Raw genomic sequence first — 14,723 nt, forward strand, 5'->3', positions numbered from 1 at the left:
ACAGTCCAAAGACATGCTGTTCAGGTTCCCTCATAGTGTGTTTCACTGATGCATGCATGAGTAACCCCTTGTAAGTGGTGTATCTGGTAGTGTGGTCACCTTGGTGAATAAGGTGTGTGGACTAGTAACACTACATAGTATCTGTTGTAAGTCGCTTTGTGAATAAATGTAAATGTAAGAGCTGCGAACCGCCTGCATGCCACAAACCTCTGTGTATAGGAGTGGGAAAATTCAGTTTTGTTACTGCAGCCGAGGGCATTGCAAGAGGATGCGGTGATCAGGAGAGTAAAATCTGTGTTGTTTACCTAAATTTCACTATCATTTTGTGAAAATTTGAGGTACTGCGATGTTTCCTCATAAGAAACAAATATTATCTTAATATCGCATAACTTAGCTAATGTTAGCTAAAGTTACTGCAGCTGCTAGTAACTAATTTTTAAAAATAGTTACAACATAAACGTTACCACATGATACGCTTACATTTAGAAGGGATGGACTGACGGACAGGTGGGCGGATGGACTGACTGACTGACTGACAGGGATGCAGGTGCACTCCATGTCTCACATGCAGCACGTGCGTCTGTACGACGGGAAGCAGGCAAAAGGGGGAAGAGGGTGCAGGTCCTCCTCCAAGTCGGGGTGCAGAGAGAGAGCAGCAAGACATGATGATGAGTCTGTCACTGTTTTTTGTAAGTAGCCATTCAATTTAATAATAATGAAAGTGTTTCTTGATACATGTGTTTGTCTAGAGCATGAAAAGGAAAGCAGGGGAAGATAGGATGATACTTTCCTTTTTTACAGACTCAGGACTAGTAGCAGTACAACTGAAAATGACAAAGAGGCAGGGAAATGAATGGTACAGAGAGGGAAGAAGAAGCAGGGAAATGTGTGCTGCTCAAAGAGACAAGGAGGAAGCACAGATACAGTCCGAGAGGAGCTTGTGGAGAAGCTCTATAGACACAACACACATCAGACCAGAATCAGAGATGAGCAAAAACACTCATATAGTCAGTCGTTGCCCACCAGCTATGTAGGTTACATAAGTTGTATCTGCAAACGTAAAAAATAATTTCCAATACCCAATTTGCATAATTAGCATCTAAATATACAAATAATGTAGAATAAGGATTGTATTAAATGACATTATAATGTTTTTACAGACATTTCTAAATAGTGTCACTGTAATTTCTTGTATACATTTGTAATAAAAAAATTCTGAGGAATTTATAGAATTTCTGCCTGTAGAATTTGCTTTTGGTACAGCATGTCACAGTCAGTTGTGATTTTTTTTTTTTTGGCCACCCCAATGAAATCACTGGGTCTTACCTGGCCACCCCAGAAAAAAGTTCTGCCTACGCCCCTGCTTTAAAGTGCCAGTTTTAGCAATTCATGTGCCCCCCAACACACACACTCCTCTGAGAGTTCGCCACACATTTTATTCCAGGACAGTTCTGATTCCTGTCTGATCTGTCCACAGGAGTGTTCATTCCGTTTTGGATTTAGAGTCAAAACTACCATTCAAGAAGTGATGGACCTGATTCACTGGACCAGGAAAGGCAGGGATTCCCAGATCTTGAGAAGATACCACTGGAGAGCTTTCTCATTGATTAACAAACCTGTTCTCATATGATTTTTATAGTTCTTCCTCTCCATCTTTTTATTGCTGGTACTCCTCTGCTTGTACACCTCTCTGGTTGTTTGTTTTTTACTTTCTTCAGATGGTGTGGAAGTAGTGCAGTTAGGAAGGTTGGTGAAGGGTTTCTTCTGGGTTTTGACCCCTTTTACACCAACGACTGCACCGCAAAAGACCCCTCTGTCAAACTCCTGAAGTTTGCAGACGACACCACACTCATTGGCCTCATCCGGGTTCGTTGTGCCTGGAAAGACCTGATGGAGTGAAGGTGGAGGTTGTGAGGACACACAGAGAAGTACTTTGGGGTGAACCTGGACAACAGTGATGCCTCATGTCAGGATGCTCTCGATGGCACAGTTCTAGAAGCTGCTGAGGATGGAGTGCAAAAGTCCACCTCTTTTCACCCTTCTCCAGAAGTGGATATTACATTTTAGTTTTTCGACATGTTGTTTCGCTATTATTGTTTCAGAGAAGAGCATTTCTAGTTCGCCTTATAATTCCCAGTTTCAGTAATTCTCATCCCCCAAACACACTCCTAAGAGTGTTTTCCACACATCTGGCTCCAGTACAGTTCTTATTCCTGTCTTCAATTTGACATTCATTACCAACACATTGTTCTCAACTGTTCTCATGTGAAAATGATCTGAAGAGCCATTTGATCCTCAGTCTTCTGTTGCTTTCCGCTGTGGAGGGACATTTTAGGATGCTGTGACACATAAAGAGCCCTGATGTGTGTCTTTGCTCAGCAGTCACACTTGCAGTAGCTCATAAAATGCAGTGACTGTCTAGGAAATGTGCACAAACTTTATACTCCAAACACTCTCCACACAACGGCTGAACACGATGGCTGTTTTTTCCAAATACTATTTGAAATGTTGACTTGTCGGCCCACAGAACACAATTTCACTGCGCTACTGTCCATCTCAGATGACACCGAGCCCGGAGAAGTCGGTGGCGCATCTGCACAGTGTTGATGTTTGGCTTCTGCTTTGCATAGTAAAGCCTTAACTTGAAGCTGAAGATACAGCAGTGAATATTGGTGACTGACAAAGGTTTACCGCAGTATTCCCGAGCCTGTGTCATGATATCCACTAGACGCATCACGATTATTTAAACAGTGATGTCCGAGGGATCGGAGATCACGCGCATTCAGAAGTGGTTTTCGGCCTTTTCCTTGACGCACCGAGATTTGACCAGATTCCTCGAATCTTTTCATTATATTTTGCACTACAGAGGGCGAAATGCCCAAAATCGTACCGATTTGTCGTTGGGGAACATTGTTCTGAAAGTGCTGGATTATTCACTGACACATCTTTTTTCCAAACCTCCACCCATCGTTGCTCTCGAAGGACTCTGGCTTTTTTGGACGCTCCTTATAGACTGTATCACAATTACTGCACCTCTTTAACATCACCTGTTTCACATCACCTTGTTATTTCAACTTGTCACATCATTACTAGTCCTAAACTTCCCCTGTCCCAACTTTTCTGGAATGTGTTGCAGGCATCAATTTCAGAAAAAAAAAAAGTTTTTCTTCAAGAAACAATGCAACTGATTAGTAAAAAATATCAGATGCCTTGTATTTATACTGTTTTTGTTTGAATATGATTCAAAGTAAATTTACAAATCACTTCTCTTTGTTTTCATTAGCATTTTCCAAACTGTCCCAATATTTCTGGAACTGGGGTTGAATATTACAATATTACAATATTAACCAGTGAATGGGGCTGAAAATGGCATCAAAAATATAATCTGTCCACATAAAAATAGGTAGTAATGAGGTGTGAGATGAACATGTCAGGGTACTTGATTCCTATGGTGGATTGACAGCGGCTTATGACTGAAACGTATTACAAAAGAGTAAAACAAATTTTCTTAAGAAATATGGCTGGAAAATCTTGAAATTTTCATGTCATCAATTTTGTTAGTAACGTTCAAATAAAGCACTTTTGCTGGATAACTGTCTGCAAACTGTCCCCTTATTTCCTTCCTCTTCAAGCCCAGCAGTGCAGTAACTGTAAAGTGTGACTGAGGAGGTTTTTGTACGGCTCTGTAACACTGTGTGGCCACCCAGACATTATTAGGGTAGTGCCAACTGTGACAGTAATAATGTCCTGCATCTTCAGCCTGGACTCCACTGATGGTCAGAGTGAAGTCAGACCCAGATCCACTGCCACTGAATCGATCTGGAGTCCCAGACTGACGAGAAGTAGCATATCTGATGAGGGGTTTAAGAGCTTCTCCAGGTTTCTGTAGGTACCAGGCTAAATAGTTGTTGTTATACACAGCAGTACTGGTTTTACAGCTCATACTGACTGTCTGTCCTGGTAGAACAGCTTTCACTGCAGGACTTTGAGTCACAGTTATTTGTCCTTTGGATTCTGAAAGGAAAAGTGTAATAATGAACATATGACCAGATTATTGTGTTTTTTAACATGATTTCATAAATTGGATTTTGTGTAAAATCCACACACAGCAAACATTTTGAAGCATATCTGAAGAATTTTTTTTTAAACCTTACCTTGGATACAGAGCAGAAGCATAAGTGCAGAGATGAAGACACTGATAGAACTCATCATTGTTGTTTTGAGTTTTACTCCCATGAAGGACAGCTGTCAGTCATGAAGTGTCCAACTCTGAGGACTATAAACAGTCCCAGAGCACTGAAGCATGTGCTGCCCATGCAAAGTGCTTCTCTATGCAAATACATATAACACACACTGATACACATGTGACTGGTGTGAACACAACCTTGATGTTTTCAGAAACGACATGATAAGGTGGCTGTAGGACTCACTTCTCTGTCTGTCTGTGTTTTATTTCCATTTACAGTCACATTGATTAATTTACCAGAAACTTTTCTCCAAAACTAAATACAACTCATAGAACAATACAGAAAGTTCATTACAGTAAGAGAAGGAGAATTTTGGATACCGACATGTGATTGTTGAGTTCAGTCAATGTGTCACATACGACAGTATAAATCAGTGCACATTACACTAGTAGTTGCATAAAGGCTCATTATTAAACAAATTGTTCTTAAAAATGATTAAATAAAACAAACATGTATACATTTATCAAACACTTACAAGATCGGGAGAGAAATGAATCTGAAAGAGGTGTGTTTTGAGACTCTTCTTAAATGTAGACAGAGATTCAGCAGTTCTGAGTGCAAGGGGGAGGTCATTCCACCATATGGGTGTCAGAACCTTAAACCTTTGTGCTTTTGATTTTGGACCTTTTGTGTGTGGGACCACTAAGTGAACAGAGGTGGAGGAGTGTACCAGTCTGGTTGGGGTGTAGCGAGTTATCAGGTCCTGTAGATATCGCGGAGCAGATCCATTGATGGTTTTGTAGACTGTGAACTGTTGGGAATTTGCAGAGAAGACCAGGAGACTTGGAAGTATCTTCAGCAGGATTCTGTATTGCAGAAGAGAGCATCAGTCTACAACAGATCAGAGTGTTGAGTTTCATCCAAGCAGCTACAGGAAGTCACTTTGAGTAGATGGACAACACAGCGGTACCGTGAGTAGTGCTGCTTCCTCACAGTGTCTGAATGGTGTGAGAGGACATGGGTTCGATCCCTGCTCAGTCTCTGTGGAGTTGCATGTACTGTAGGTGTTCTGTGTGGGGTTCCTTTGGGTGCTCTTGTTTCCTCCCACAGTCCAAAGACATGCTGTTTAGGTTCACCCATAGTGTGTGAGTGACAGAGAGAGGGTGTGTGTTCCACTGATGTATGGATGAGTGACCCAGTGAGTGTAGTGTATCTAGCAGTGTAAGTCACTGAGGTGAACAAGGTGTGTGGGCTGATAACGCTACATAGAGTTCACTGGAAGTCGCTTTGGAGAAAAGCATCTGATAAATGGATACATGTCAGTGCAAGGAGATGCGGGGGGGGGGGTTGAGATTGGTGATGTAGAACTTATAGATTGTGTTGTTCTTGCTTTTCACTCCCTTGGTTTTTCTATCTTTTTGTGGTGGGGGATCAAAGAGGTGTTCATTTCACTTCATTTATTACACTAAATGTCTGTTTGGGAAAAAAAAAGTTAATTCTGTGCTGCTGTTCACATTGTCACTGCACATTTTACATTGTGTCATAGATTACTCTGTGTCTGAAAAAATAATTAAAACCCTTCCAGTACTGAAGTAACCTTATGTTTATTAATAAACTACATTATAAAAATCTCATTATTTCCATAGGTTCAAATTGGAGGGTGTCGCAGTGCAGCGGAGCTGTGGGCTTGACCAGATCTCACTCTCTGGGGTGTTTTGGGTTTTAGTCCCACTTGAGGTGCCTTGCGGCAGACTGGTGTCCCGTCCTGGGTGTGCCCCCCACCCAGCCTTATGCCCTGGGTTGCCAGGTTAGATTCCGGTTCGCCACGACCCGACTTGTGCCGAGTGGTTTCAGCCAGTATGTGTAGATATGTAAATTTTACAAACCAGTTTTGGTAAATAAAGAAAATCAATATTTGGAAATCATGCAGGTAGAGAAAATGAGAAAACATGACAACTTTTTAAACATCAAGGCAGAGTTTTTGCTTCAGTGCAACAGTCTAATATAATACAACACAGTAGAGCTCGAGCAGCTCCTTGCGTGAACTTTACTATGATTTCCTTGGGAAGCCATAACACTGCTGACTTGTCATTTCTATTTACAGCTGATGTGTCGCATCCCCTGAGAGGGTCCAGACCCAAACACCTGCACCTGAGAACAGTACAGATATAAGGAGCACCAACACCCTCCTGGCAGAACCCGAATAGAGGCCCCTGTTCCCCCGTCTCTCAAGAGAACAATGTCTCCAGTATTTGTTCCATCCTTGTCTGTGTCCAGCATCTCCAAACCCTCAGTGTTCATCTTGTGTTTTTGTCCATGAACTCACTTGTCACCAGTTCACTTTATCAAAGGCTGAGAAAATTGTGCACTTGGGTTCATGACAACTACAGCCTGAGTGGTTTCTGACAGCATGATATTTGTGTGTTCATGAAAGGATTGCAAGTTATTTATAATATCAGAAAATACATATATACTGTGTAACCTGCTGTGTTTAATAACTTACCTGTTCTGAATGTACTCCTTCTGCTACACATTGGCTGATACGGAACGGACCTGCAATTTGTCCACTGTGTTACGCTGTACAACGTCACGGTAAAGCTGAGACGCCCAGACAGTAACACAGTGATACCCTGGTTAGTGTTCAGAATACGTAACATGGATCGCGGCCCGAAACACTGCTGAACAGGGTTATTGTAACATATTATATAAGATGTGTGAGAAATACAGTAGACCAAGAATGAAATAACCCTGTTCTTCTGAACAGCGTGTCAGATTGGGGAAGAAACCAGGAGATTAAACCTTTGCAAACACATGGAGAACATGAGAACTCTAGCTCAGGTGTACTGCACCGCTGTGCTGCCTCATACTTAGTCATGTAGTTACAATTCTGCAGTTGAAGCACAGAGAAAAAATAAACTGAAATGCAAATGCCATTCAGATTTCCATCCACCGAGAGTTCTGCTGTGATCCAGGACACCGGTGTTGATGAGACCGAATGAAGAAACGCTGTTCTTCTGAAGGGGGTGCGGTAGCGCAGTGGGTTGGACCGCAGTCCTGCTCTCCGGTGGGTCTGGGGTTCGAGTCCCGCTTGGGGTGCCTTGCGACGGACTGGCGTCCCGTCCTGGGTGTGTCCCCTCCCCCTCCGGCCTTGCGCCCTGTGTTGCTGGGTAGGCTCCGGTTCCCCGCGACCCCATATGGGACAAGCGGTTCTGTGTGTGTGTGTGTGTGTGTGTGTGTGTGTGTGTGTGTGTGTGTGTGTGTGTGTGTGTGTGTGTGTGTGTGTGTGTGTGTGTGTGTGTGTGTGTGTGTGTGTGTGTGTGTGTGTGTGTGTGTGTGTGTGTCAAATGTGGGAAGAAACCAGGGTGCTCAGATTAAACCTTTGCAAACACATGGAGAACATGAGAACTCTGCACACACTGAGTTGGATTCAAAGGCACAAAAGAATTACAATGATAAAATGTCTTTGAGTCTTTGAATATTTCATGATAAAATATAAGTCAATGTCAAGACTGTCATTTCAACCATATATAAGTGGTATAGTACACACACACAGTAGCTGAAGCCTCTTGTCCCAAGCTGGGTTGTGGCAAGCCGGTGCCCACCCAGCAACGCAGTGCACAAAGCCAAAGGGGGAGGGAACACACCCAGGACGGTACACCAGTCTGTCACAAGAAACCCCAAGCAGGGCTTGAACCCCAGACCCACCACACAACAAGCACCAACCAAACCCGCTGTGCCACCATGCCATAAAAGACATTAAATTACAGTATCATAATAAATGCTGTAAAAATGTTAACATTACTGCAAAAAAATTGGAAACGGATAGAATGGTGTTCAGTTGAGTACAGGTGTGTGTGTGTGTGTGTGTGTGTGTGTGTGTGTGTTGGTGTCAGTCCAGTCCCTGGATATTGAAGAGTCTGACAATTTGGGGGAAGAAACTGTTACGCAGTCTGGCCGTGAGGGTCCAAGTGCTTCGGTACCTTTATCCAGATGGCAGGAGAGTAAAGAGCTGATGTGAGGGGTTTGTGGGTTCATCCACAATGCTGGCGGCTTTGCGGATGCAGAACGTGGTGCAAATGTCTGTGATGGAGGGAACTGCTACACTCTTCCACATCTCCCCGCTTGGTGGTCCCGCGTACAAAAGGTAAAACAATGAGGTTTTCCGTTCTGGCTCCATTGTGGTGGAACGACCTCCCCCTCTCACTCAGAACTGCTGAATCTCTGTCCACATTTAAGAAGGGTCTGAAAACTCACCTCTTCTGGACGCACTTCGCCCATGATCTCTCAGGCTCATGTATGGTGTAAATGTTCATGCACCATAACTTTATGATAATTCCCAGATAAGCCTTTACACAACCTCTACTCCTGTTTTGTATTGTACATAAATGTTTGTGTACCTTTAAAAAAAAATTGTGGGAAGTTGATCAGGATTAGGGAGGGTGCAGTGGGTTGGACCAGGTCCTGCTCTCCGCTGGGTCTGGGGTTCGAGTCCTGCTTGGGGTGCCTTGTGACGGACTGGCATCCCATCCTGGGTGTGTCCCCTCTCCCTCCGGCCTTACGCCCTCTGTTGCTGGGTTAGGCACCGGTTCCCCGTGACCCAGTATGGGACAAGCAGTTTCGAAAGTGTGTGTGTGTGTGTGTGTGTGTGTGTGTGTGAGAGATCAGGATTATTCTGTGCTGAGTTTTGTGCACGTACGTGTGGAATGAACATCAGAACATACACTGGAAAGAAACAAACTAAGTTTACTTAAGAATCACATGTCTGCAACTCTGTCTCTCTTTCTCCTAATGTTATGTACAAATTGTACTTTCGCCGAGATGTACGTCGCTTTAGAGAAAAGTGTCTACTAAATGAATAAATGTAAATTTAAAGTTATTACTCTTGTATTCCTTTCATTCCTGCGAGTTCCCCGGTGTCCTTGTTTCCGTGTCTCCTTACCCTGTGCCTACGTCTCCCTGATATCCCGACCCACAGCTTTGTTTCTGGACCACGACTTTGGATTTTCCTCCGAACGACGGTTGCTCCACGTTGACTTGGTGCCTGTCCTTTGATTTTGTTATTTCACCTGCCCCTTGTCTGCCCACGCTTTGCAATAAGCGGTGCACCTGCAATTGGGTACGTCGCCTTTGTTCCTGCCTGCAAGCATGACACAAGTTACATCCTAGAACCTCCTCTAATGTCCCACTGTTTATCAATGTGCCACAGCTCCATCATCTGGTAACATGTCTTAATCGCAGTGAATCGCAGTCAGTACCATGTACTCTCAGTTACAGATATTGTAGGTAGTTACGAGTGGACTGAATAAGAGTGTTAAAACTGTAGAACTGCATACAGTGTCCATCAATACTGAAAATTAATTTGATTTATCTTCTGAAATCTTGAGGTCATTAACAAAATTAGAAATTCAAAACTGGGCCCCGTAACATCCAGACGTGAAATCGACACAGACCCAGGTGCGATGATCTCAGTAGCAGAGTCTATACACAAGTGTTGAGAAATTAAGTGCAATGGTAACACAATGAATACAGAAGAAAGAGACACACGGGCTCTTCTTAGAGGAAATTAAATAGTTTTAGGTGTACGACACGAATACACTGAGACTGGATTTCGACGGAGATGGAACACGAGATGTGGAGAGAATCACAAAGGACTGGAGCAGAAACACAGTGGAACAGAAGTTGGGAAACAGCTCAGTAAACACATATCAGAAGGGAAGCCACAGGAAAGTAGTAAAATGCTGATCAATAAGCCACAAACCAGTGACATGACTTCAGCCTTTTATAGGACTGCGAGCTGTTCAGCTGGTCAACTGAGGTCAACTGAGGTCAACTGAGGTTAACTGAGGTCAACTGAGGTCAACTGAGGCCAACTGAGGCCAGGTGTGTTCATGCAGTTAGACTGATGCTGGACATCAGGGATTTCGCCCTTGGGGTCGTGACATGGACATGATATGAGTTTAGAGACCATTGGTTTGAGAGGGTCTTGTTTTGCTGCATAGTCTGATATTGATCACTCAAAAGTTATTGCTGGTATTTAACATTCAGCTTCTCAGTTTTACATAATGAAAGATGGAATAAACACAGAAAATAAGAGAAAAATTCAATATAACTGATTAAAATATGCAATAGTGGAATCTGTGGTGTAAAGGTGTGTTCAGTGGTGCTGTGTGTTTGATCATGACAATAATCCACGGTGAGCAGTGAGAGACACACTGGTGTCTCACAGGACTTTTTGTACAGCCCCTCAATGACTTTCACTCACTGTGGTGGACTTTTGGTAGCGGCACCAAACTGGAAGTTGGCAGTAAGTATTTCATCTTTTAACTCAATACCATCGACATCAAAGCTCTGCACAGATACTTTTTATGTGTTTTTCCTTTGTTCTCTGTTTCACTGTATTGTCATATTTATACTTCATATTCATTCTCTAATGTGCTCCTACCAGATGTTTTCTGAGAAACATTTTGCTCCGACTCAGGGTTTTAATTATTTGTGTAAACTTTTCCTCATTCGGAAAATATGTTCCTTTTTTTTTTTTTCTTGTTTGTCTTTTTCGCTTCATTTCGTCAGAAAACTAAAAATAAACTTGTCAGTAGAAAAGACAAGAGCAGGGGATCTGACGGTGCGGTGCATTTTATTGTAAAAGCTCCTTTTCACATCAGTCATGGACACACCGCTGTGATTCTTGTCTTGAAGACACCAGCCATGAGACTAAATTAGTATTTACCATGAAATGCCGGTAAATACGGTATATTGACGGTACACTGGGCGCTGGAGGTTTTTGTACGAGCACAAATAGGCTCTGAATCACTGTGGGTCACTTTCGGCGGAGGAACCAGGCTGGAAGTTGGAAGTAAGAAACTTTTTCTGCATTATATCCTGAACACTGTAAAGTAATGAATGTAACTCGTTTTATTCCCTTAGTACCTTTATATTCTTAAGCTGAGTGTCTCACTTGTGTATTTTCAGCTCTTTCAGTCAAGTCGTTACACTTAACGTTTGGAAAAAAGAGCTTCAAATCGTTGATGTAGCAAAATGTTGACAACTCATAGATAACAACGATAAATAAAAATCAATGCGATAAATAACGATAATTAATATGGCGATAAGCGTCTTTACTCTGTTCACGGATTTTCTGATTTATATTTAAACCTGTAAAAATGTTTCAACAGAGTGTTTCCAGCTCTTTTCAAAGTCGTTACACTGTACCTTGGTTTGGTTACAACAACTTCAAATGATGTTCGAAATATTGACAGCAACACAGAAAACAACGATAAATACATAATAATAAATGCGATAAATAACGATAATATGCGATAAAAGTCTCTTTTACTGTTTGTTCGCTACGGATTTTCTGATTTACATTTAAACCTGTAAAAAAATGTTTCTTCTGCTTTTCACTGTTTTATAAATTCATTATTTGTTGCTCGAGTTAATGTTTATTTTACAGCTGTCAGTAATAATTAAGATGAAAATAATACAAACAATGTGATAAATAATTGATGCGCTTTGCCAATTTGGTCATTAATTCAATATGTATCCGGTTGTCTTGACTTTGAACTGAATTCAGTCCATCACTGATACACTTTTAATAATCAATCAGTGTGTTATAAAATGAAGAAAAGCAGTGTACGGAAGGGCTGTATGAACATGTCCAGAAGGGTGGAAAAGTGACACATTATGGTTTGTAACACTGAGCTGCGGAGGTAAAAATGACTCTAAGGGATCCGTTCTCTTGTATTAATGGCACATTATGATACACCTCATACATACTGTGGGTGACATTCATAAACTGCCTATCCATTCCTCCTCTGAGAGTTAACTAACAGCTCTTTTCCTCCTCCGCTACGTACAGGTGATGAGACACAATGCGATGTCCGCTGTTAAAGGTGTTCCGTCCACTCGCTGCCCTCTCTCTGACCTCTGACCTCTGCCGTCTCCTAGGCAACGCTGCCCCCGTCCTCACGGTCCTGCCCCCGTCCAGTCAAGAGGTGTCCGGTAAGAACAAGGCCACGCTGACGTGTCTGGCCAACAAGGGCTTCCCCTCCGACTGGAAGCTGGAGTGGACGGTGGACGGCAGGACCAAGCCTGGGGACGCGAGCCGCGGACTCCTGGACAAGGACGGCAAGTACAGCTGGAGCAGCACGCTGACCCTCCCTGCGGACGAGTGGACGAAGGCGGGCACGGTGGTCTGCAAGGCCACTCAGGGCTCCCAGACTCCAGTTCTGGAGACGATGAAGAGAGCCGACTGCCCCGTGTAGATGGGCGTCTCATTACTGTGTTTTTACTCTGTGCTCTACTCCACTCTTACTGTTTTCGTAACTAGTAACATAGAGGTTAATAATGTGCTTTGCTCCACTATATATGTGAGACCCTTTACCTTGAGCTTCTCAGTATTATCCAGTGTGTCCTCTGCTCCTGTTCTGTATTAGATTATTGGTGTGTTACACTGTGTGATCTTGTGCTTGAGTGACGTCTGAAATGCAGCTGAGAATAATAAACGTTTATTGAATCAAATACGCAGTTGTTGTTTCCCTTATTAATACATATTGTGTCACATGTACTGTAATTTAAGTGTTCATTTCAAATGATGAGCACAGTCCTGTTCGCAAAGAAGGCATAGAAAGTACAAGGAAATGTATTAATTCAATGAAAATTTATATTTAAAGAAAAGCAAGCGAAAAAAAAAATCATTCTGTCATTTAATACACTTTGTCTTCCTTGAAGGAAAATGTTTCATTATTTAACGAATGATGTATATCAAACAGAAACAGTTTGCCTGTTACCATAATGACACACACACACACACACACACACACACACACACACACACGGACACGACTGCCATTGTCATAATAAATTCTGTTTATCATCTACAATAATATTCTGCAGATTCTTACATACATTTAAAGTCAGTTTCTATTTGTGTTTCCTTTACACAAACAATAAAACTAGTTGCAATAAGTGTGTGTTCAGTGTGAGAGACAGGAGCTCCCTGTGACCCCACACTGACAGGGAAGGAGGAGAATCCCTAAATCATGGGGACTCACACACATGTGAAAAGAACATGAAAACATAATGGTTTCTTGAACGTTTGGTCTTGAGTGTCTCTTGAGCCTCTCTTTAACTCTTCGAAAAAATTGCTCAGACAAGTGCTGCATAACCTACGTTTAGTGTTTCTGTTCTATGAGCGGAAAGGAAAATACTGCACTGATTGTCCCTTCCTGCTCTAACTACTGTAACAACTGTGAGCTGAAGAAAGACAAAGAGTTTTACGTGAACTACATCATGCTCTGTGCTGCACAGACACACACAGAAATGGAAGTACAAGTTGACTCAAACTCCCTGTAAAGGGTCAGATGATTCTTTCTGGTGTCTCTTGATTTACCGTAAGCCCCCACCTCACAGCAGCCCCCTGGGGACGGGGGCACATTTGCCTGCTCTATTCTGGGAGCAGCAGAAGCGTCCTGCCCATGCAAATGTCAGTTTCAGCCCAACGGTTCTTGGTGCGGTTTCACTGCCTGAAAGACCCTGCGCTGGGGCAGGTGTGTGTATGTGTGTGGGTGGGTGTGTGTGTGTGTGTGTGTGTGTGTGTGTGCGTGTGTGTGTGTGTGTGTGTGTGTGTGTGTGTGTGTGTGTGTGTTCCTACTACACTACAGTTCACAATAACTAACTACTAGACTAAAAAGATAAAAAATACACACACATATTTTCTGAAAAGCTTGTCCCAGACAGGGTTGCGGGGAGCCGGAGCATAACCCCGCAACACAGGGCGTAAGGCCAGAAGGGGAGGGGATACACCCAGGACGGGACGCCAGTCCATTGCAAGGCACCCCAAGTGGGACTTGAACCCCAGACCCACTGGAGAGCAGGACCCAGTCCAACCCACTGCGCCACCACGCCCCCCCAAGATAAAATATGAGAAAAATAAATAATAATTGAAAAAAAATAAACAAAGATAAAGTTAAAGTAAGAGAAATGACTCCAGTGGAGAGAGTGGACAGTTTCCAGTACCTGGCTGTTCATGTCATACAGGACTTGTCATGGTCCTGTCATGTTAACACCCTGGTGAAGAAGGCCTGGCAGCATCTCTATCAATCACCTTAGATGCCTGAGAGACTTCAGACTGCCCTCTATAGTGCTGAGAAACTTTAACACCTGCACCACTGAGAGCATCATGAGAAGAAGCATCACAGCCTGGTTTGGGAACAGCAGCCAGCAGGACAGACGGGCTCTACAGAGGGTGGTGCTGTCAGCTGAACGTACCATCCGAATGGAGCTCCCTGACCTGCAGTCCATCTACAGCAAGTGGTACTGGAACAAGGTCAGGAAAATAGTGGAAGACCTCAGCCATCTGAGCAACGGACTCTTCTCTCTCCTGCAGTCAGGGAAGTGCTTCTGCTCCCTAAAGGCCAATACAGAGAGGAGGAAAAGGAACTTCTTCCCTCAGGCAGTTCAGGCCCTCAACCAATACAACACCAAGGACTAAAAAACCAGTCACCTCCAGGAACCACTCCACCTCTGCTATTTCATTTC

At 43.1% G+C, this 14,723-nt stretch overlaps 1 gene segment (V, D, J or C); it reads left to right on the forward strand.

The window, feature by feature from the left end:
- Nucleotides 1–10,451: 10,451 nt before the first annotated feature.
- On the forward strand, nucleotides 10,452–12,704 carry LOC114910721 (Ig lambda chain C region-like; the record flags this gene model as incomplete). The annotated part of the segment is given in 2 exon segments: nucleotides 10,452–10,491; nucleotides 12,132–12,704. Coding segments are annotated over 2 exon segments (357 nt in total), but the record flags the coding sequence as incomplete, so codon positions are not given.
- Between the last annotated feature and the right edge of the window lie 2,019 nt (nucleotides 12,705–14,723).

This window comes from Scleropages formosus, chromosome 6, assembly GCF_900964775.1.
Source record: "Scleropages formosus chromosome 6, fSclFor1.1, whole genome shotgun sequence".
NCBI classification, from domain to species: Eukaryota; Metazoa; Chordata; class Actinopteri; order Osteoglossiformes; family Osteoglossidae; genus Scleropages; species Scleropages formosus.